Raw genomic sequence first — 23,410 nt, forward strand, 5'->3', positions numbered from 1 at the left:
TCTTTTTGAGACAGGGTCTAGCTAGCAGTTCAGGCTGGCCTTGAGCTCACTTTGTAGCCCAGGCTGGTCTAGAACTCACAACAATCCTCCTGCCTCAGCCTCCCGGAGTGCTGGCATTACAGGCATGCACCACTACGCCTGGCGAAACTTTTTGATATTTAGTTTAAAATGCAAAGAAAATATGCAGTTGATAAAGACCATAAAGAATAACTAGGTGCTACGTGAATATATTACGTACCTATTCGTGAATATTCACATAGTATGCACTATTATACAAATACAACATTGAGAACCAGCCTAGAAACTCCATACTACTGTTACTGTAAGGAAATGAATTCTCAACTTCTAATAACTTGGTCGCATCCCTTAGAATACTTCTTACAGATTGAGAACCGTCTTCCCTACATGGAGATAAAACAAGCTTCTGGACCACAACCTCAAGGAAGCTCCTTTGAGCAGCTGCAGAGGGTGGCTGGAGCCAGGTCCTTGGCCACCTCTTCCTCGGCATGAGAGCTTCTGCTTCCAAGCTGGGCCCTTGTTTGTCCCCTGGGCCCTCATGAACATTTGGAGCAAGTAAGCTGCTCACACGGCTGATACCATGCTCTAGCAGTAGACACTCTCTAAGATGACTTTTATCCACTGCAACCTGGATAATGGCCCAGATTAATTTTAATTTCTGCAAAATGTTTATTATTCTCTCACCTTTGTCTTCCAAGTTTTCCAGCTTATGTTTGAAACCTGTACTTTCCATTAATGACTCTTGGTTGATAATCTAAAACACAAATAATATAAACATAAATTGAATGTATATACGAATATATATATTATGTGAATATGATTGCTAAGTAAGAAGGAAGTGGTGCTATAGCATCCCTTAGAAAAGAGTATGCCATTATGTTATCCAATTATAACTCTAGAAAACCAATTAAGCAACGATTATATAATACCTGAGACACTTTCTCTTGAACTTCTGCGTACTCTGAGGAAGAGAGATCACTCAGTGGGTGGGGACTTTCAAGTTCTGCGTATTAGAACAGTTTCAAGTGAATAAGCACCCCCCAAAAAAAGGGAAATAATCTTTCACTATTGCTCTTTATATTAAATCTTATCATAAAAAGATGGGACACAGTCTTAGATAAAACCAAAAGCTTTGCATCTTTCAGGGTATGCATGAGTATTAGGTGTGCAGATCTGTAGATAAAATAGTCAACTACCTCAACTACATCAGCAACATTAGTAGCTGCACATGTGGCACCAAATACATGAACAAGATTTCTACTGCCTCAACTTTGTGGTTTTCGTCTCTCCTTTCATTATTTTACTTTCTGCTTCTATAAGTTTGAGTATTCTAGATTCCACAAATAAGGGAGGTCACACAGTACTGCATTTATCTTTCAGTATCAGGTTCATTTCACATAGGATAATGTCCTCTAAATCCATCCATCCTGTCACAAAAAGAATTTTCTTGCTACGGAATATGGAATTTACTATATGCTGTGATGTAACATGCCTTATTTTCTTCATGCATTCATCTGCTGATGGACATTTAGCCTGTTTCTGTATCTTGGCTATTGAGAATAATGCTTCAGTGGACACAGGAGTACAGAGAGCGCTTCAGCTCTTGGATGTATAACTAAAAGGATTGTTGGATCACTTTTCATGAGTGGAGGAGTATCCGCACAGTGTTCTACAGGAGAAGTTCCCATTTACATTCCCTCCAACCCTGTATAAGCACTTCCTTTTCTCTATGTTTTCTCCACAGGTTACCACTTTTTTATAACAGCCATCCTAACAGGAAGTGAGAGGTCACTGTGGGTTTGATTTGCATTTCCCTGATGACTAGTAATCTTCTTATACACTTGTTGGACATTTGTTTGTCTTCTTTGGAAAAATGTCTACTCAGTTACTTTGCCCATTTTTAATTGGGTTATTTGATTTTCTGCTATTGAGTTGTCTGAGTCCATTATACAGTATATTTTGAACATTTTATCAGATATGTGGTTTGCAAAAAATTCTCAATTCTATAGGTTGGTGGATATTTCCTACACTGCCAGAAGCTTTTTGGTTTGACATAATCCTCTTTATTTTTGCTGCTTGTTTTTCTATACATTCCAGAAACATTGCCATGACCAATACCAAGGAGCTGCTTCAGCCAGGGCCAGTGGTGCCCACCTGTAACTCAGCTACATGGGAGTATGAAGCAGGAGGACTTCAAGTCCAGCCTGTGCAACATAATGACACCTTGCCTCAAAAAAACAAAAAAGCAGCTCTCTTCCTAAGAGATTAGTTTCCAATATTTGTGTCTTTAATCCATTTGAGTTAATTTTTATACGGTATAAGACAAGAGTCCAATTGCATTATTATACATGTAGATATCCAGTTTTCCCACCACCACTTATTGAAGCGATTTCCTCTACTATGTATTCTTGGCATCCTTCTCAAGGATTAGTTCGCTTTATTACTGAGCTCTCTGTTCTGTTCCATTGCCTGTGTCTGTTCGCACCAGTTTTTTGTTTTGTAATATAGTTTGGAATCAGCGTATGATGTGTCCAGCTTTGTTGTCTTTTCTCAAGGCTGCTTTGGCTATTTAGGGTCTGTAGGGACTCACTGGTCTCTTGGTGTACCCCAGAGAGGAATGGCAGCAGGAATGAGGAAAAGAAAGACAAGAGACAAGAGCTGGGTTGGGTGGAGGCCTCTTTACCGGATGGGTAAGGGGACCTGAGCAGTAATAGTAGGGGTGTTTATTTATACACTTGCAAAGTTGTATCAGGTTGCCTAACCTGATTGTTGTATCAGGCAACTAACTGTTGTATCAGGCAACTAACGTCTGAATTGTCCAGGCAGGATGTCCTTCTCAAGACCTGTCCTTCTCAAGCTTGACTGCTTTAGGCACTGTCACCTTTTCTCCACATATATAACCCATGTCCAGCTCCAGCTGCTCCCAAGAAAGGTCCTCTGTGGCTTCATACAAATTTTAGGATTATTCTTGATGAAAAAGTCATGGAAATTTTGATAAAGATTACATGGAATTTGTGGATGATATGGAATAATGTGGACATTTTTGACATTATTAATAATAATTAATAATTAACTAATTATTATTAATTAATAATAACTAATAATTAATAATATTAATTCTTCCAATCCATGAACATGGGATAGCTTTCTCTTTATTACTTATGTCTTCAATTTTATTCTCAATGTCTTACAAGTTTTGAGTACACAGACCTTCTGCCTCCTTGATTAAATGTATTCCTAAATATTCTATTCTTTTTTATGTTATTAAAAATAGGATCATTTTCTCAATTCCCTTTTTGTAGTAACTCATTGCTGCCATTCAGAACACAGTGGATTAAAATTTATATGAACACAAATTAACTGTACATAGTTTAGTGTGATATCTCCATCCATGAATACGGCATGCCCTGATCTAATCCAATCCCTTTCCCAGTCCTGCCTCTCCACCCACCCTCCACAGTCCCCATCTTCAGTAATCACTATTTCACTTTCAGGTCAACTATTTTAGCTTCCACCTAACAGAGAACATGAGGTCCTTGCTGTTTCTGCCTTGCACAATTCTGTCCATCTTGCTGCAAAAACAGGATTTCATTTCTGTATGGCTAGAAACTATTCCATTGTGCATACGTAGCACATTTTCTCTATCCATTTATCTATTAATGGCAACCTAGGCTGATCCCATTTCATAGCTATTGTGAACAGTGCCACAATAAACATGGGTACAGAGGCACCTCTTTGGTATGCTCATCTTACTGTCTTTGGATACATCTCAAGAAGTGGAAACCTGGATTATATGATAGATCCACTTTTAGTTTTCTAACGAATCTCTGTACTGTCCTCCATAATAGCTGTCCTGATTTACATTCCCACCAACGGTGCATTCAAATTATTTTTCCTCTACATTTTTGCCATCACAGGGGTGGGGTCCATTTAGGTAACAGCCACCTTAATTGAGGTGAGATGGTATCTCATTGTAGTTTTGATTTGCATTTCCTTGATGGCTAATGAAGTTGAGTATTTCTTTCCATATATTTGTTGGGTATCTTAGTTACTTTTCTCATTGCTGAGACAAAATCTCAACACCCACAAGTTAAAGGAGGAAAGGTATCTTTTAGCTCAGTTCATAGTAGTTTTTAGCCTTGGAATCAGCCGGTTCCAAGGCAGGACAGCATGGCAAAGGGGCATGGCAGGAAGGAGGCAGCACAAAATATATCAACTAGTGACATGATCATAGGGAATTATCTTTTGGATGTGCTACCGAATTCAATTTGCTAGATTGTTTGGTATTGTGTTGTTTGCTTGGGGACAGTACAAAAGATTAAATCTAGGGCCTCATGCAAGGTAGACAATCAGGATTTGCTAAATTTCATTGTTAATTTTTCATCTATTTTCATAGGGAGAGAGCTTTATAGCTCTCTTTTGTTGTGATCTTGTGAAGTTTTGATAATAAGATAATGTTGGCCTCATAGAAGGAATTGGGAAGCATTTCCTCTCCTTCTATCCTATGTAATAGTTTGAGAAGCATTGGTCTTTTTAAAGAGTTTGGTAAAATTTAGCAGTGGCGGCATCAGGTCCTGGACCTCTGTGTTAGATTTTTATTAGCCAATCTCATTACTTATTCTTGGATCATTCATATTTTTATGTCCTCATGGTTCAACATTACAAGCTCATGTGTGTCTAGAAATTTGTTGATTTCTTTTAAGTTTTCCAACTTGGTGATCGAGTTTTTCATAATTCCTACTGATCCTTTGTGATTTCTCTTGTGTGAGTTATGTCTTCCTTTTAACCTCTAATTTTATATTTTGGGTCTTCTCAATTTTCTTGGTTAGTCAAATAAAAGGTTTGTCAACTTTGTTTATCTTTTCAGAGAGCCAGTTCTTTGTTGGCCACTTTTCTCCTGTCTCTTCTCGGATCATCATTATTTCTTTCCATTTAGTTCTTTGGTATTTGGCCTGTTCTTGCATCCCCAAGTCGTGAGATGCATTGTTGGGTTGTTTATTTGAATTTTTCTATTTATTTGATGTAGCCACTCATTGCTATAAATTTCCTTCTTTGTACTATTTTCTATCTATCTCTCTACAAATTTTGGTATGGCCTAACTAGAGACACTAAAGAGAAAAATTATGTCTTTAAACTTTCTCATAGATATTTTAAAAATTGGTTTCTTTCGAAATACTTATCCCCAAATTCAATTTTTTTATGTTAAACAACAGAAAATCACTTACCAGTTTTCTGCACAGAATCTTCAGGACTTAAAAAGGCAGAACTACCCTGGAGGTTTTTCTCAGACGTTTCTGAAGGTGTGGCATTGTTTTGTCTGGACTTGTCTTTCCATACTGGTGTTAGAAGTTTAGCCTGAAACATAACACTTCCGCTAAGTATTAAAGTTATCCAAAAAAATCAAAGATATTTGAATATCCTTTTAAGAAATTTAAGTATCAGATTTATTGCATAAAAAAATAAATACTGGGCCATAGATCACAGCATTGGAAGAATATTTAGGTCATATTTCAATTAAGAACTCTAGATCTAGTGTTTCTTACAGTGTGGGCCAAGTCCAAAGTATCAGCAATACACAGGAACTGGATAGAAATGCTAATTCACAAGTCTCACCTACGGCCTGTGTGATCAGAAACCCTTGGGAAGGACCCAACAATCTGTATGTTAACATGCATCCCAGTCCTTCTGATGACCAATGCAGTTTGAGAACCATTGCTCTAAATCAAAGGTTGGCGGGCTGGGGATTTAGCTCAGCGGCAAAAGCGCCTGCCTGGCAAGTGCAAGGTCATGAGTTCGGTTCCCGATACCAGAGAAAAACCAAAAAAAAAAAACAAAAAAATCAAAGGGTGGCAAGCTGCAGCCCAGTGTCTGTTCTCATACGAAAGTTTTATTGGAACACAGTGCAACACTAGTTTCCATGTCACCTATGGCAGCTCTCTCTGGCTACAAAGGCACAGTTGGTCTGTTGCGACAGAGATGGTATGGCTCGTATTTACTCTCTGGCCTTTTCCAGAAAGTTTGCCCACCCTTACTTTAAATTATTCAATTTTACTCCAACACTGAGAAGTATATTTTGTATGCAAAGTCAGAAACATCCTTGCTAAAAATCAGCACAGACTTCTTATCTGTTATATAGCTTGCATTTATGGATTTAAGTCCGTGATGTTTCTTTGGTGCCTCTTTAAAACTACAACTGTATTTACTACCATCTACTCTTTGGTCCACTTCTAACTGATAACTCATTATTTCAAGTTGAACTAGTCAACAAAATGGTTAACACATTCACAGTGGGGCCATAGCTTGCATGTCTCATTGTGAGGCAGCTCTGAACCACCAGTGATACATGCATGACTGTCCCATCGGGTGTCACGGGTCAGTTCTATCAGGTGGTGCAAGCCACCTGATGGGACAGTATTGCATGTATCTCCTGTGGTTCAAGGTGACAAGAACATGTTAAGCAGATACCCCTCCTTATCCATGGATACAACATCCACAAACTGCAGCACAAAAATATTCAGAAAAGCATTGTAACTGTACTAAATAGAGAATATTTAGGGCCATTACTTCTTAAACACCACAGCATAACCATTAGCATAATACAGCACATTAGGAATTATAAGTAATTTATACAATTTACATGAGGATATGTACTATAGGTTATATTCAAGCACTGTGCCATTTTATGAGGAACTTCAGTGTATCCACAGACTTCTATCCAAAGGGAGTCCTAGAACCCATCACTCACAGATATTGAGCTATGATTGTACCTACTCTGACTCTTAGGTTTAAGCTACCTGCGTCCTTGCAGAACATAAAAGTCATTTAGATTCATGAAGGGCAATGTGCCACTGGCTGACAAAGCAAATGGACCTGCAACTGGAGGCCTTATACCACAAGGTACTTCTGCCCAGGCAGGCAGAGTGTCACTGATACCCTCAGAACCACAGCAATTGCCCCTTACAAAACCCACAGATAGTTGGCAATATACTCTGCAATCTACATATCTTAGTTGAAAATACTATGGCACAGTGCCAAAAACCCAGGTGCTAGGCCAAACAGGCAGCATCTTCTCATCCCTAACAAATTGAAGATGTAGGATCTTATAAAAAACTCAAAACTCCAAAACCAGCTACACATGGAAGACATGTCAGGAGATATGTCAGAAAATATTTAGTACAGTTACAAGGGTTCTAAATACTAGCAATAAAGCAACTCACCCTAGGCAATTTACCAGCATCACCCCAAGAATTAAACTAACAAAAGAAAACAAAATGAGAAGACACCTAAACAAAATGCAACCTCAGATATCTAGTTCACCAAAAGCAAACACACAGGGCAATGAGATGGGACAATCCAAAAGCCACCCACCTGGCCTCTCTGAAGTGGTAACAACAAGGCAATTGAATGAGGCTCTAGAAAAAAATCACATCAGAATCTCTCAAATAACTGCAGAGATGGTGTCCACAATGAAAACCATGCCTAATGACTCTAGAGCAGATACAGACAAAAAAATAGAGGAACTTAAATTATGGAAGCCATGAACACTCGACATAGAAAAGAAATGGAATCCATAAGACAGATTCAAGCAGATATCAGGAGAATAAAATTCCATTGAAAGTATCCACAGCAGATTAAGCCATTGTGAGGACAGGATCTCAGACATAGAAGACATGCTTTCAGTTAGCGATCATGAAAAGAAAGATTTTGTAAAAATAGCAAGGGACAATTAGAAATCAATATAGCAGCTGCTATATGAGGCAAAGAATAACTTAAAATTGGTTAGAATCAATGAAAAAGCAGGAAATAGCACAAACGATATTTAAAAAAAAAAAAAAACTATTCACAGACATCATTGCAGAAAACTTCCCTGGGTAGAGAAAAAGAATTTGACATACAATAAGTAAGGCATATAGAACTCCAATTGGCCATGATCAAAAAAGTCTACAGCGAGGCATATCATAGTCAAGATTACAGAACTTCAACACAAGAATAGAATTGTAAAAGCTGTTAGGGAAAAGAAACAAATCACCTATAAAGGAAAGCCCATCAGAATCACAGCTCATCACAAACCCTCAAGTCAAGGAGACTTTGAGTGAAGTATTTCAAATTTTAAAGGAAAATAACCTTCAACTCAGATTGATGTACCCCACAAAACTATCTTTCAGAACTGATGGAGAAATAATATACTTCCATGACAAAGAACATCTGAGGAAACTTATGACCACCAAAGCAGTGCTCAAAAATGTTTTGAAGGACATTCTAGAAAGAGATAACAAGGATTACAACACCATGAGCCCCAACAGAAGGAATCCATGAGGCAAGGAAAACAATCAGAAGGAGGGTAAAAAAAGAAGGGGAGCCAACAACAGGAAAATAACATGACAAGGATAAGTTAATACATGTCCGTTATAACCATCAAAGTTAATGGTTTCAATTCACCAGTCAAAACACAGACTGGCAGAATGGATCAAGAAGCAAGATCCAACAATATGCAGCCTACAAGAAACACATTTAATTCAAAAAGAAATTCATAGACTGAAAGTCAAAGGATGGAAGAAAATACTCCATGTAACAGGAACCCAGAAAAAAGAATGGATAGTTACTCTATTTGCAGACAAAGTGAATTTCAAGCCAAGACTGATTAAGAGAGATAAAGCTCACTACATCCTTGTAAAGGGAACAATCCAAGAGGAAAACATTACAATCAAATATATATATGCAACAAATACCAGTGCAACCAACTATATAAAACAAATATTAATGGGAATGAAAAATCACATAAGCACTACTACAATTGAACTGGGGGATCTCAATACCCCACTGTCACAAAAAGACAGATCAACTAGACGGACAATCAATAATGAAATATTAGAACTGAACCAAACTTTTCAACAAGTGTCTACAGAGTGTTCTACCCCACAAAATCAGAATACACTTTCTTCTCAACTGTACATAGGACATTCTCCAAATTAGACCACACACTAGCTCACAGAACATGCTTAAGTAAATGCAAGGGAACTGAAATTAATCCATGTATATTACTAGACCACAGTGAGTGAAACTGGAAATCAGTGGCAAAAGAAACCTTAAGAACTTCATAAACATATCGAAATTAAATAGCACCTTCCTGAACAAACAATGGGTCACAGATGAAATTAAAGAAGAAATTAGACAGTTTCTATAAGTAAATGATGACAACAATACTGGAAGTTATGGGACACAATGAAAGTAGTCCTAAGAGGGAAATTTATAGCACTGAATACCCATATCAAGAAAATAGAGCAAGCATAAATAAACAACTTGATGGTGAACTTCAAACTTCTAGAAAAAGAACATGCTAATCTAAAAGCTTGTACAAGGAAGGAAATTATAAAAATCAGAGTAGAAATTAATACACTGGAGACTAAAAAAATACAAAGATGAATTGAAGAGTTGGTTCTTTGAAATATTAAATAAAATGGACAAACCCTTATCCAACTTTATCAAAAAAAGGAAAGAAAAGACTCAAATCCATGCAATTAGGAAAGAAAAGGGTGAAATCACAATGAACCCTGCAGAAATCCAGAAGATCATCTATATTTACTTTGAAAACTTATATTCTAATATGACAGAAAATGTAGAAAAAATGGACAGATTCCTAGATACATATGAATTACCAAGCTGAATCAAGAAGATATAAAAATCTTAAATAAACCAGCATCAATCAATGAAATCAAAGATACAATTAAAAACCTACCAACAAAGAAAAGCCTAGACCCTGACAGATTCACTGCTGAATTCTACAAGAAATTTAGAGAAGACCTAACAACACCACTATTTTTCAAACTCTTTAATGAAATTGAAAGGGAAGCAGCACTCTAAAATTCCTTACTGGAAGCAAGCATTACCCTGATACCAAAACCAGAGAAGGACCAAACTAAGAAAGAGACTTACAAGCCAACTTCCCCAACGAACATAGATGCAAAACTCCTCAGTAAGATACTGGCAAACAGAATGCAGCAAATCAGCAAGAAGATTATACACCATGACCACATGGGATTCATTCCAGGCATGCATGGATGGTTCAACAAATGTAAATCAATAAATATAATACACCATATCAACAGAGCCAAGGCCAAAAATCATATGAGCATCTCAAAAGATGCAGAAAAAACTTTTGACAAAGTCCGGCACCCATTCATGATAAAAACCCTACAGAAAATGGAATAAATGGTCTTTATCTTAACCTGATAAAAGCCATCTATGACAAACCAACAGCCAACATCATACTAAATGGACAAAAACTGAAAGCTTTCTCTCTAAAATCAAGAAGAAGACAAGGATATCCACTGTCTCCACTCTTTTCCAATATAGTCCTGGAAACTTTAGCCAGAGTAATTAGACAAGAGAAAGAAATAAAAGGAATAACGATAGGAAAGAAAGAAGTTAAATTACCATTATTTGCAGATGACATGATACTGTACATAAAAGAACCCCAAAACTCCACTAAAAAACTGCTAGATTTAATAAGCAAATTCAGTAGCATAACTGGATATAAAATCAACACTCAAAATCAATAGCCTTTCTGTACACAAACAACAAACTTACTGAGAGAAAAATTAGGGAAACAATACCTTTCAAAATAGCATCCAAAAAATGAAACACTTAGGAATCAATCTAATGAAGGATGTAAAAGACCTTTACATTGAAAACTAGAGTACTCTGAAAAAAGGAGATTGAAGCGGGTATCAGAAAATGGAAAGATACCACTTGCTCTTGAGTAGGAAGAGCTAATATAGTGAAAATGCCCATACTTTCAAAACCGTTATAAAGATTTAATGCAATTCTGATGAAAATTCCAATAGCATACCTCACAGAACTAGACAAAACAATCCTAAAATTTATTTGAAACCAGAAGAGACCTAGAATAGCAAAGGCAATTCTGAGCAACAAAGACAACACAGAGGGCATCAAAATCCCAGACTTGAAATTACACTATAAATTTACTGTGATAAAAACAGCATGGTACTGGCAAAAAAAAAACAGACCCAAAGATCAATGGAACAGATTAGAAGATGCAAAAACAACTCCACACACACTCAGCCACCTTACCTTTGACAAAGGAGCCAAACATTCACTGGAAGTAAGATAGCCTCTTTAATAAATGGTGCTGGAAAAACTGGCTCTGCACATGCCAAAGATTAATATTGGACTCATATCTTTCACCATTCACTAAATTGGAAATGTATCAAAGATCTAAACATTAAAACAAAAGCATGAAATCTGCTGGAAGACAGAATAGGTAAAACTCTTAAAGACATTGGTTACTGGGTTAATAACATCTCTTAGTTATTGCAGGCTGATAAGCCACAATCTCCTAAATGAGTATACAGTGAAAGCGAAATAAAAAGAGGCAAGTGGAATGATTTCAAGGCTCCAGGAGGATCAGAGCCCTCTCACAGAATCTGAGATTCTCTTAGGGCTAAGACCAAGACCTTCTCTGGGTGGCCCATATTTATTTGATTATCAGAAGGGAGGAGAGTACTCAAGAAGGGCAGAATCACTCAAGGACTTCTCCAAGTAAGGCATTAAATTAATCCTTAATAAGGATTAAGTTAATCTACCCAGGAGTGAGATGCCTGAGTCTATAGTCTTTATCTAGTTGATATCAGATCCAGGTGTTCTTGGCTGTGATCTTGTCTTATCCTTTGAGGCTTTCTGGCTTTATCCACCATTACAGGTTTTAGTAGCGATTAGTGACTCACAGAGGTTCACTTACTAAGAGTCCATTGCCCACTTCCAGACAAACGGCCTAGGCTTTGGACAGATTCACAAGTAAACATAAAAAGCCAACTGGTTAATTTAAATCCTGCTTGGGGCTGCTTCATACTGGTCTTCATCAATTGGTATAGGCAAAGACTTTATGAATAAAACCCTGATCTCACAGAACTATCACAAAGAATCAACAACTGAGATCTCATCTTATTAAAAAGCTTTTGCACAGCAAGATAAACCACCAACAGGGTGAATACACAATACAGTGTGTGAAAAAATATCAGCTGTTCTTCAGACGAAGGATCACTATAGAGAACATATAAAGAACTAAAAAAAAAAAAATCAAACCTCCAAAATTTAAAGACCCAGTGCAAAAATGGGCATCTGAGATGAATACACATTTCTCCGATAAAGAAATACAAACAGCAAACAAATATATGAGAAAATATTCACTATCACTGATCATTGAAGAGATGCAAATTAAAACAACACTGAGATTCCATCTAGCCTAGAAAGAATGGCCATCATCAAGAAATCAACCAGTAACAAATGCCAGAGGGGCTGTGGGGAAAAAGGAACAGTTTTCCACTGTTGGTAGAAGTGTAGACTGATGCAACCACTGTGGAAATTAATGTGGAGATTCCTCAAAAAAATTGGATTGGAGGTCCCATTTGACCCAGCTATTCCCCTTCTGAGTATCGTCCCAGACGAATTGAAAATATTATACCACAGAGATAATAGGTGCTGCTATATGGTTACAGCAGCACAATTCATAATAGCTAGATCTTGGAAACAACCAAAATGCCCATCAACCAAGGAATGGATAAAAAAAGATGTGGTCTTTTTATATAATGTAGTACTACTCAGCCATAAAGAAGGATAAACTGGAAACTTATATAAGTAAATGGCTGCAACTCGAGACCATACTCATAAGTGAAATAAACCAAACACATGTGTGTAAACATTATATTGTCTCTCTAGTGTGAGAACCTGAAAGAGTAAATAAGATCTAAAATGTACAATAGATATTGTAGAATGGGAAGAAACTTCAAAAAAAAAAGGGAAACTGTAATGGGACAATGGAGAAAAGAAGAAAAGGAAAAGCAAATTATATATAGAGAGAGAAGGGGGGAGAGGGAGAGAGAGAGATAAGATAGTTATACTACAAATTTCTCTTAGTTCATTGAAAATAAAGTTTTGTGCTAATATTTGGATAATTAAATGCCGATATCTTGGGCCAGGGATATAGCTCAGTGGCACAAGTGCCCACCTAGCAAGACAAGGTCCTGAATTTGATTCCTGGTACAATCAGTCAATCAATCAATCAATCAATCAATGCCAGTATCTTGTACTCTGAGTAGCTAACTTAAAGATAACAATATGTAATGTATTAACCATTGTTTATCCTCCCATCTTGTTTTGAAATTTTATTTTTTCTCTTTAAAAGAGTTTTAAAAAAAAAAAAAAACTAATAGAAAACTAAAGGGAGAATTAAACCAGTAAGTTCACCTTAAAATATAAATTCAAAAGAGCATATCTCTGTCCAAAATCAGAATAGCTAAGATTTTTACCATCATTCACAATAAAGATCCTTCAGCAACATTTGTGCATAATGGTAAAAGATCCCAAATCCTTACCTAAGGCTCATATCAGATGTTTAGCAGTCCCTGTAGTTTCTCTTGGCAGTGATGGACATACAATAAACTCTGGTTCTCAGGAAGATGTTTTTTGAGAAATGCAGTTTAACCCATAAAGATCCACAGCAGCCCAACAAAATGTACTTACGTGGTCTTTCTCACGTTCACTGCCACTGCTATGAGGGAAAGATGGCAAGACTGAAAAATGAGAGAAAATACATAATGGATTATTTAATTATGAGACACGCAGAAATTCATTTCTAGACATGCTCAAAGCATGATATATGCATGTTTTGGACACATCACAGTGAGATCCATTTATTTATGCAATTAATATACCTTACTAATTACATAAAATTCCATTTCTCCCTCTCCTAGTGACACACAGCACCACTAAAAGCAATGCCCACTCCGGTGTCTTGCTCAAGTGTCCACCTTCAAGATCCCTTTCCAATTACTTGACTTTGTTCCTCACCACTCAGCATGAATTCTCTATTCCAAATCTTGTCCTTGAAGATCACCTCCACGTCCCTGTTTTATGTTAGTAGTTTAACCTAAGAGTGTTTCCCTTCTCCTAAACTCTTCAAATTTATTCTTTTCCCAAAGACTAGCTCAAATCCTATCTACCTCTTCCTTGAAGATAATTCCAACTCGTGCCCGATTCTTCTTATCTGAACTCCTACTCCATTTACCTATAACTCACATTCAGCAATTATTAGCTAATCCCATAACATCCTGTTTCAGGTGCATGCACCTGATCTTTCCAGTGTAATTATAACACGAAAGGAGGGCATGAGATCATATATTTCTTTGGTACCCTCTCCCATGCTTAAAAATAAACCTGTTAAGTGAAAAGTGACCCAAAAGATAACAAGCACCACACTCACTTTTCATACTACTTCTCACTCTCGGCTTTCTCTTGCCGGAGTATGGTTTTAAGGATTTCCTTTTTTGGTCACTGGTCCAGGGTTGTTCACTTGTACTGGAACTTGAATCATGCTCCCTCTCAGAAAAGAGATGCTTCCTGTAATTAAACTTTTACAGAGTTGACAAGAACTTTTAAAGGGGTGCTGCTGCTAATGTATGTACAACTAAACGTATCAGTACATGTACTGTATAAACACAGGAACTATTGGACATGAGGGAAGAAACTCCTAGAAGACTGGACTGTCTTCCATAATAAAAATGCACAGAAGAAAGAGGGAGGACAAAGATTATTCCTTGAATCAATTCCCAAACAACTTGCTGTTGCCAAGGATGACAAATCTGTTTCTACAGCCCTATTTGCAACTGAACAATGGCTACATAACAGCTAAGAAGTACCTGAATATTGTGCCAATGATACAAGTTCAAAGCACAAACCCAAATGACACAGGATAAAAATGTTTTTTGCAAAGATACACTCAGAAGTACTAACACCAAACAGGGTAATTTCCATTTCAAGCTTGAAATTAAGCTTAGCCTTTAAAATGTTAGAAATGGGGGCTGGGGATTTAGCTCAGTGGCAAAAGCGCCTGCCTGGCAAGCGCAAGGTCGTGAGTTCGGTTCCCAGTACTGGAGAAAAACCAAAAAAAAAAAAAAATGTTAGAAATGTACTACAAGCTTAATCTGTTCTGGTGAGCAACTCAACTGTATTTTTATATTTATGTATTTTAATCTTTTTCAGTTTTGTGTTAATTTTTTACAAATGGTGTGGTGAACAATGTTTAAGCACAATATAGAGGGTTCTTTTCTTATTTGAACAGAAAAGCACACCCTGAGTTCTGTCTGTTAGATGTTGCCAGGGACTTGGTCCCCACACGTGGCCCTCTCAGGGGCTCTGCCCTTTGGCTGTAACAATTCTCACTCAAGTCCAGGGGCATTCTGATGCACCCAAGCATATTAAGTTGTGAAAGTACCACTGAGACTTCTCAAACGGGAAACACGTCAGCCAGAGCATTTGCCCTCATCTGAGATGCCAAGTCAGCTCCTGAGATCACTAGGTTAACCCTGAACCAAGCCTCCCCTTGCTGGTGATATAGCTGCACAATTGTAAGGTGGGCAAGGATTTGTTATCTTTTAAGCGACCCTGTTCACTCCTCTTTTAAAATGCTTAGCTGCCATTTAGCATTTTGTAGTAATCATTTTTAAATGACAAAAACTGTACACATTTATGATGTATAACATGATGTACTGATACGTATAAACATTTGGAATAGTTAAATCAATCTAACATACATATTAACTCACTTATTTGTGAGGAAAACACCTAAAACCTACCCTCAAGTATTATTTATAAAGTTACTAAGTGCACTCCTGCAACGTACAATAGAACTTCCAAACCCATTCCTCCTGTCTAAATAAATTTTGTTACCTTTAATCAACATCACCCTAATACCTAACCCAAAACATCTGGTAAACACTGTCTCTTCAAGTTCAACTTTTTAAAATTCCGTATGAGTGAGGTCATGCAGGATTTGTCTGTGCCTGGCTTATTTCACTTAACATAACATCCCCTATCATCACCCATGGAGTTAGCAGGGACAGAATTTCCTCCTTTTGTAAGGCTGACTAGCATTCAGTTATTAGCGTGTGTAAGTACCACACTCTCACTACCATTCATCCATTTATACTGATTACAGAAGGTGACCTTTTAAAGGAACTTTGTGAGCCATACTTACTTGCATTGTACTCTTTACTTAAGGAAAAACCCTGAAATAGTTGGGGAGCCCCCACAATTGCTCCAGAATTCTTCAGCCCAGTGTCTTTTTTGAGGGGGGGTTGTCTTTCTTTGAGGCAGGGTCTCACCATGCAGTTCAGGCTGGTCTTGAACTCACTTTGTAGCCCAGGCTGGCCTCGAACTCACAGTGATCCTCCTGCCTCAGCCTCCCGAGTGCTGGGATTACAAGTGTGCACCACCATGCCCGGCTCAGCCCAGTATCATAAAGAACAGGCATCACTTCATTTAATGCATCCAATTTAAAAACCATGCAGCAAGGCCTTCCAGTTTCTTTGGCTTTATCTCAAAAGGTATTTAAAGTTATTACAAAAATACAGTACTTACAACAATGGTCCTTATAAATGGCTACACAATAGAATCACCAGAAGGCGGCTTTATTTTAAAAATTCCAAAGTGTAGGAATAAAGTCAGAATCTCAGAAGGGACCCAACTTTCAGTATTTTCTGAAGACCAATTTGAGCACCAAGGAGCACAGTATCAGAACTATTGCTAGAAGAAAGCAAGAAAAGGGCTCATCCCCTGTGTGTGAAGCTCATGATCTCACTTTTAGAAAAACTTGTCATGGAATGATCATTAGAGATTTTTTAAATACACTGGCTACACAGGTAGAGCACTGTGCTGTCCACAGGAAAGGCCATCAGCAGTGACACACTGGACCGTGCCACTCGGTTTACACAAACACAAAACCATGTCGCTGCACCAGTGAAACACCATTTACAGTTACTTAACAGACCAGATATAGTCAGGGTAAGTCTCAGGTGCTTCTCTTCTGCTTACTAATATTTTTCTTACAACAAAGCAAGAACAGGCTTAGATTCAAAACCTAACTTCATCAAAAAGGAGTTCTAAGAACGGGAGCCCCAAGCCTGCTCTTCTGATAAATCTCTTTGTGAACATAAGTGCTGGTTACCATGTGAATGTAAATGCTCCCCCTCACCACTTTGGAACACAATAAAGGAGAGGACTGACATCTCTCATCTAGACACAGTGGGCCATCCAGAGTGAGTGAGAGCTTGCTGCAGTGGGAAAGGGCTGACGGGAGGAGTGTATCTTAACCTTTCCATTACCTATTGGCCCAAAAACAGGATTTAACATGAAAGGTTTCTTCTCCGCTGAGCTTATTATCTGTCCAACCAGTGGATGAGCCTGGCTATGGCACATTTTCCTTTTCTGAGCGAACAGTTTTTAAAAAGTCTGCTGCACAATGTGGATGTTAAAAGAGAAAGTACATCCTAGAAAAGTGTAGTTTGGTGCGTTAACGTTACTTTCAATTGTTATTCATTTGGTGGATTTGTTACTATTTGTTAGGAATAATGCTGATTTTCCGCTTGAAATAGAAGTAATTTTTCCTAAAATAAGAAAAATTTACAGAAATGGTAGAGCTATGGCATATTTTGAAGACAGTATGCAGGTAACTGAAATTGGGGAAACATCACCTTAAAATAACAAAAATTATTACCGACGTCCTTTTCTTCTTTCTGCCCGGTACCTCTCTTTCTTGCTTTGTATCATCCTCAAAAGCAGAATCTTCCCTAAAATAAAATGTGTCACATGAAGGGACCCAGCACATCCACTACCCTCCTTTTCATCTCAGTTCATGGCTCTAACTTTTTCTTCCTTATGAACCTTCTGCCTGATCATGAATCAAGTTCACAGAACACCCCATTCTGCAGACTAACTTCTCCCACAATCTATTTCCTTAGCTTGTTGGGCAGATGATGACTATTTATTTAAAATCAAATACAATTTGGTCAGACGCTTTGTTTATCAGACATACAAAGAAGAGGGAAGCAAGGTGGGGCTTGCAAGTGCCAGGCCACTGGCAGCAAGGTTGAAGGATGACATCTTCAAGCCTGGTCCTACCCAAGAACCACCTGGGTGCTTCCACTGGTGATCAGTGAGGGTGAGCATCTTTGAGTACACTTTCCGGCCTTTTGTGAGTCTTCTTCAAAAAAATGTCAACTCAGGTCCTTTCCCTAGTTTTTAACTGAGTCGTTTGGTTTTCTGCCATTGAGTTGTTAGTTATATATTTTTAATATTAACCTCTTACATATATATACACATAAATATATCTTTTTCATTATATATGTATTTATATACACACACACATACTATTTTTTTTCTAAAGATGAGTACTGCAGAGGATGTGGAGCAACTGGAGCCCCTTGCATGCTGCTGGTGGGAATAAAAGGAGCCACTGTTATGGAAAACAAACAGAACTATCACAGGATCCAGGACTCCCTCTCCTGGGCACGTATCCAAAGGAACTGAAACCAAGATGCCCATATACGGTTGAGTAGCCCTCACCTGGAAACCCCAAATGCTCTCAAATTTAAAGCTTCTTGAGCATCACACCACCCACGCCTGACCTCATGCGGTGAGATGGTCAAAACGCAGCCACTCAAAATAGTACTTTAAAAATATCACCTGTAGGCTATGTGTGTAAGGGAGAGAGGAAACAAAAATGAGTTTTGTGTTTAGACTTAGTCCCATCCCCAAGACATCTCATCATGTATATCCAACTGTTCCAAGATCTGGAAACAATCCAAATTCTAAGACAGTCTGATGTCAGACATTTTGGACAAGAGCTACTCAGTCTGCACAAGGTAAGAGCTGTTTCTGGTTTGGAGCTATTACAAACAAAGGTGCTGTAAACATTCATTAGCACTCCTTTGTGGGGACATAATGCTGACTAATCTCTTGGGAAAATATCTAGAATAGGAATAGCCAGATCATAGGGTGGGTATGTACTTAATATTTTAAGAAATTACCAGCAGGATATAAGTTTCACATGCTCCACATTCTTACAAATAGATGGTAAAGTCTAATTTTGCTACTCTAAAAGATGTGTAGTGCATCTCCTTAGTTTTCATTTATATTTCCCTAATAACTACTGGTGTCATCTGTTACCCGTATTTTTCTTGGTGAAGTAGCTGTTCAAATCTTTTGTCAATATTTTTTATTGGGTTATATGGTTACCACCGAATTCTGAGAGTTCTTGATACATTTTGCATACAAGTTCTTCAAAAAATTTTCAGTAAGGTTGTGGCTAGTTCTTTCACTTAACAATAGTTTACGAAGAATATAGATTCTTTTACTTTGATGAAATCCAATTCATCAATTTGTTCTTTTGTGGACTCTATTGTGTTATACCTAAGAAATCTTTGCTTAATGCAAAGTTTTTCTCATGTTTTCGTCAAATACATTTTACATATACATCTATGATTCATTTTCAATTTTCTATTTGGTGAAAAGTGAGGCTACAAGATCATTTTTTTCTTTTATCAAGATCTTCTATTATTCTAGCACCATTTATTGAAACACCAGTCTTTCTCTACTGAATTATCTTTGCAAATTTGTCCACTATGTACAGGGCTTTTTCTGGACTTTAGTATGTTTTTATCTTCCCACCAATACCACATTCTTGATTAATGTAGCTTTATAGTAAATCTCCAAAGCAGGTAGTATGTAAGTCCTTCTTTGTGATGTTTTAAGTATTCTTTGTCTTTTAAATTTCTGTGAAATTCAGAAAACTTGCCAATTTCTTTTATATTAAAAAAAACCTACTGGGATTTGAACTAAGAATTTTATTAAATTCTTAGATTAATTTTGAGAAGAACTGACATCATATTGAGTCTTCCATCATCCCATGAGCGCAGAATTTGTTTTTTTTTTATCTTCCTTCTCTTTTTTTTTTCGATCTCCTTACTTTCTCTCAGTAATGTCCTATAGTTTTCAGTGTATATGCTTTGGGGATGCTCAGAAATATATGTCAAATGCCTAAATAATCATATTTTAACACTATTATAAGTGACATTGGTTTTTATTTCAATTTTTGATTAACATGTAGAAAGAAAAATGATTTTGCATATTGACCTTGTGTTCTTCAATCTCAAATGCAGTGGTTTGCAGCAGAAAAATACATTGCTGGGAGTCTAAATGTAGAGCCCAGGAGTCACAAGAACATGCCATCACCACCCAAATCATTCTGCAGAAAACTCCACGCGATGCTCTCTCCCTTGGTGAAGGCGAGGCCAGGTGCAGCAAAGGGGGAGAATCCGGAGCACAGACGTGGAGCACTCCCACTAGCAATGATCTGTGTGATTATCAGTTTCATAATAACCAAGGCACGGAAACAGCCTGAACCTCCATCAAGGCATGAACAAAGTCAGTGTTGTATAGATACACAGTAGGATACTATTTGTCCCCAAAAAGACGAAATCCTATCATTTCCAACAATATGAACTGGAAGACATGCTGCTAAGTGAAATAAAACAGGTGGAGAAAGATACTGTGTGATCTGACTTATATGTGGAAACTTCAAAAGCTGACTCAGAAAGGAAGAGTAGAATCACAGTTACCAGAGGTTGGGGCTATCTAGTCAGGAGGAGTAACCAATGGAGAGTTTGGGCAATGGGTCCCAGTGTATGGTTACTCATGGGAAATAAATTCCCATGTTCTGTAGCACATCAGGGTGGGGACAGTTATCCATGTTGCTGTCTATTTTAAAACTAGGAGAAGGGATTCTGGCGTTCTTGCCACACAGAATTGAAAAATGTTTAAGACAGATGCACTAAATTCCACGAAGAGATCATTTCACAATGGGTACATCACTCTATAGTCCATAAATATGGACAATTTTTAAAAGAAAAAAGCACTTACCTAAATTTGTCATCTGATTTGGGAGTCTGAATTTCAACTGATGGTTCTTGTATATCTGAAGAATGTGCATGTTTTGGAGTAACTTCTAATGACCAAATTTAAAAACAAAAAGCATTTAGCATGTTGCATAAATATTTTAACACATTATTTGGGTCTTCTTTACAACAGACAAAACATAGCAGACCTTGTTGCATATCATCCACTTTCAATTTTTCAGATGAACCATCAGCTGTATCTTTTTGCTGCAAGAAAAAAGCATTGTAGTATCTATACATAGATATAGACATAGCTATATTTTTATACATATATATGTATCAAGTAGGTTTGTATACTTTTTAAAATTTAACTGACACATAAAAAGTGTGCATATTAATACTGTCCATGTATATATTATGAAATATTTAAATCTGGTGAAACACACCTGTTTCAACATTTATCATTTCTTTAGAGTGAAGCATTCAAAAACTCTTTTTCTAGCTGAGATGTAGAGTTATCTATAGTCATCCTACTGTGAATATCACACCAGAATTCTCACTCTTATCTATCTCTTAGTCCCCTTTTTTAAGCCTTATGAAGGTCCTTCTGTGACCTAGCTGTTACCTCTGTTACGATGTGATGCCCCCCGACCCCGAGTCCCCACAGGGAGTAAGTGAAAGCACATCTGATGCCAAATATCAGACTCCTGTCCAGACATCAGTCTCCAGATCTCAAATGAGCAAATGAGAAGGCAGATGCCAACCAAGGCAGGCATTCCATGGAAAGCCAAGTAGAATAAAGGGGAGAAAAACTCAGCAGAGAAAAGCAATCTAAATGAGGAGATGGTCAAATTATCGACAGATTCTGGGCTAGGAGCAAAGAGTCTACAAGCCACGATGGAAGGCGCCTACTTCGCCTCCTCCCCAGCTCACTCTACTCACAGCGGGCGCGGGCTGAGCGTCTGAGAGGAGAGTAATCACACAGCGGTCCTCTCCAGCGCCAACGGACTCCGCCAGTTCAGTGGATTTTTCTGCCTGCTCTACACACAGCAAGAAAAGAGTATTTATAGTATCATTAGCCACACACACCACACTGACACATTCTCCATTGCTCTACCAGGACATGTTCCTCCGGTTCCTCGCCATCTTTTGGTAAAAGCTGGTAGTCAGGTTCTACCTCAAACCTCAAATAAGACATCCAGGGGCACTTAGAAAAAGGAACCCCCAAAGAAATTGGCTTTGTAGGTAGACAGGACCTCCTGTCACTCCCAGCATTTGTTGTCCTCTGTCATTTCTAGCTAACCCCAAAGAGAGACTTTATTAGATGGGGAAAATGACTCAATGCTATTAACAGCTATTCCTTCATACACTTACTGTTTTTGTGGTGCTGGGGTTGACCCCAGGGCCTCACACATGCCAGGAAAGGACCCTATCACTGAGCTACACCCCAGCCCCACTTACTACTCTCAGAACCACAGATTTCCAGGAACCTCTGAAACCAGCAAGGTTTTATCAGTGCTTTAATATAAAATTTAAAGGTCCAGGGTTTTGTTAACTCCCAATATACCTGTTTGTCTTTCAGGGCTACTAGGAATCTCACTGTCTTCTTTCTTAAACTTACTAAAGCCTTCCGAGGAGATTTTCATCTGACCAGGCAACACCTGAAATGCAAGCCAAAACCCACATGACTTTTAAAAGGAGTAGCTAGCCATTTGATTGCCCTCCCTTGAAGGATTATTTTCCTGTTTCTGGCTTCCTTACCTACCTCTTCCCTCAGCACCAACACTGGCTGACCCTTACCCTGCCCTCAACCCCTCTCCCCTGATGTCTTCACATCCGCTATGGTTTGAGTGTGCCCCAAATTCCATGTGTTAGAAACATGATCCCCAACACACAGTGTGAATGGCTTCACTGATTCTCCTTTCATTTCTCTTCCTCACCCATGAAATGGTCTTTGCAAAGGGCAACTACTTGGAAACTACTTTCAGAGTACGTCATATAAAAGGCCTTCATGTACATGCAAATGAAAAAGATGCTACCTCAAGACTTCCCCGACAGATCTCTGACCTTTTTATTCAATTTCCAATCAGCCAGGACCACAGTGTTTCATTTCATAACTGTCTTTGCCTTACCTACTGTCCGTGAGAAGGCGGCGGCTCTGGTTCTTATATATACACAGGAAGTATTGAAGTTAGAGAGATGGGAACAGTAGCAATCTATAGCAGGTGTAGATCATTTCCACAAGCTAAGATCAACAGAGAGAATTTTGGGAAAACCCTGCAAAACCCTATTCCTCATGACTCCCCAGGGCCAGGAGGAGCTGAGGATGTGGAAATCTCCAAGAAGCCCAGTGAATGTCTGCAGGACTCTGGGAAGAATGTGGTGAGTAGGTGCTCTTATCCTAGAAGAGCTCCCAACCATTCACAATAAGTGGAACTAAGCTTTCGGAGCTCAGTGAGGTTTTGTGTCCCACATAGTTAAGGCAGTGACACATGAAAAAGGAAAACTAGGATTAGAGCCCGGAACTCTCCACTGTTTACAGAGGATTTTAAAGATCAGGTCTTTTTTTCTTTTTAACAGAAAATTGAGGCCAGGGGAACCCTCTCTCCTGATGGGGTGGGGGGAGGAAGGGAGGGAGAAAGGGA

The 23,410-nt window shown here is 38.1% G+C and overlaps 1 protein-coding gene across 1 annotated transcript in view; it reads right to left on the reverse strand.

Moving 5' to 3' along the window:
* The window catches only part of Sycp2l (synaptonemal complex protein 2-like), a 78,735-nt gene that overhangs the window by 28,401 nt on the left and 26,924 nt on the right, over positions 1-23,410 (reverse strand). Inside the window, exons 16-25 of the mRNA XM_013521772.1 lie at positions 22,333-22,426; positions 21,708-21,805; positions 20,975-21,032; positions 20,791-20,875; positions 17,588-17,660; positions 14,297-14,444; positions 13,558-13,607; positions 5,244-5,373; positions 948-1,021; positions 703-772 (exon numbers count right to left, since the gene is read on the reverse strand). Coding sequence (XP_013377226.1) covers positions 703-772; positions 948-1,021; positions 5,244-5,373; positions 13,558-13,607; positions 14,297-14,444; positions 17,588-17,660; positions 20,791-20,875; positions 20,975-21,032; positions 21,708-21,805; positions 22,333-22,426 — 880 coding nt within the window. The remainder of the gene's footprint in view (positions 1-702; positions 773-947; positions 1,022-5,243; positions 5,374-13,557; positions 13,608-14,296; positions 14,445-17,587; positions 17,661-20,790; positions 20,876-20,974; positions 21,033-21,707; positions 21,806-22,332; positions 22,427-23,410) is intronic.

Source organism: Chinchilla lanigera, unplaced genomic scaffold (assembly GCF_000276665.1).
Source record: "Chinchilla lanigera isolate Chin_1 unplaced genomic scaffold, ChiLan1.0 scaffold00064, whole genome shotgun sequence".
NCBI classification, from domain to species: domain Eukaryota; kingdom Metazoa; phylum Chordata; class Mammalia; order Rodentia; family Chinchillidae; genus Chinchilla; species Chinchilla lanigera.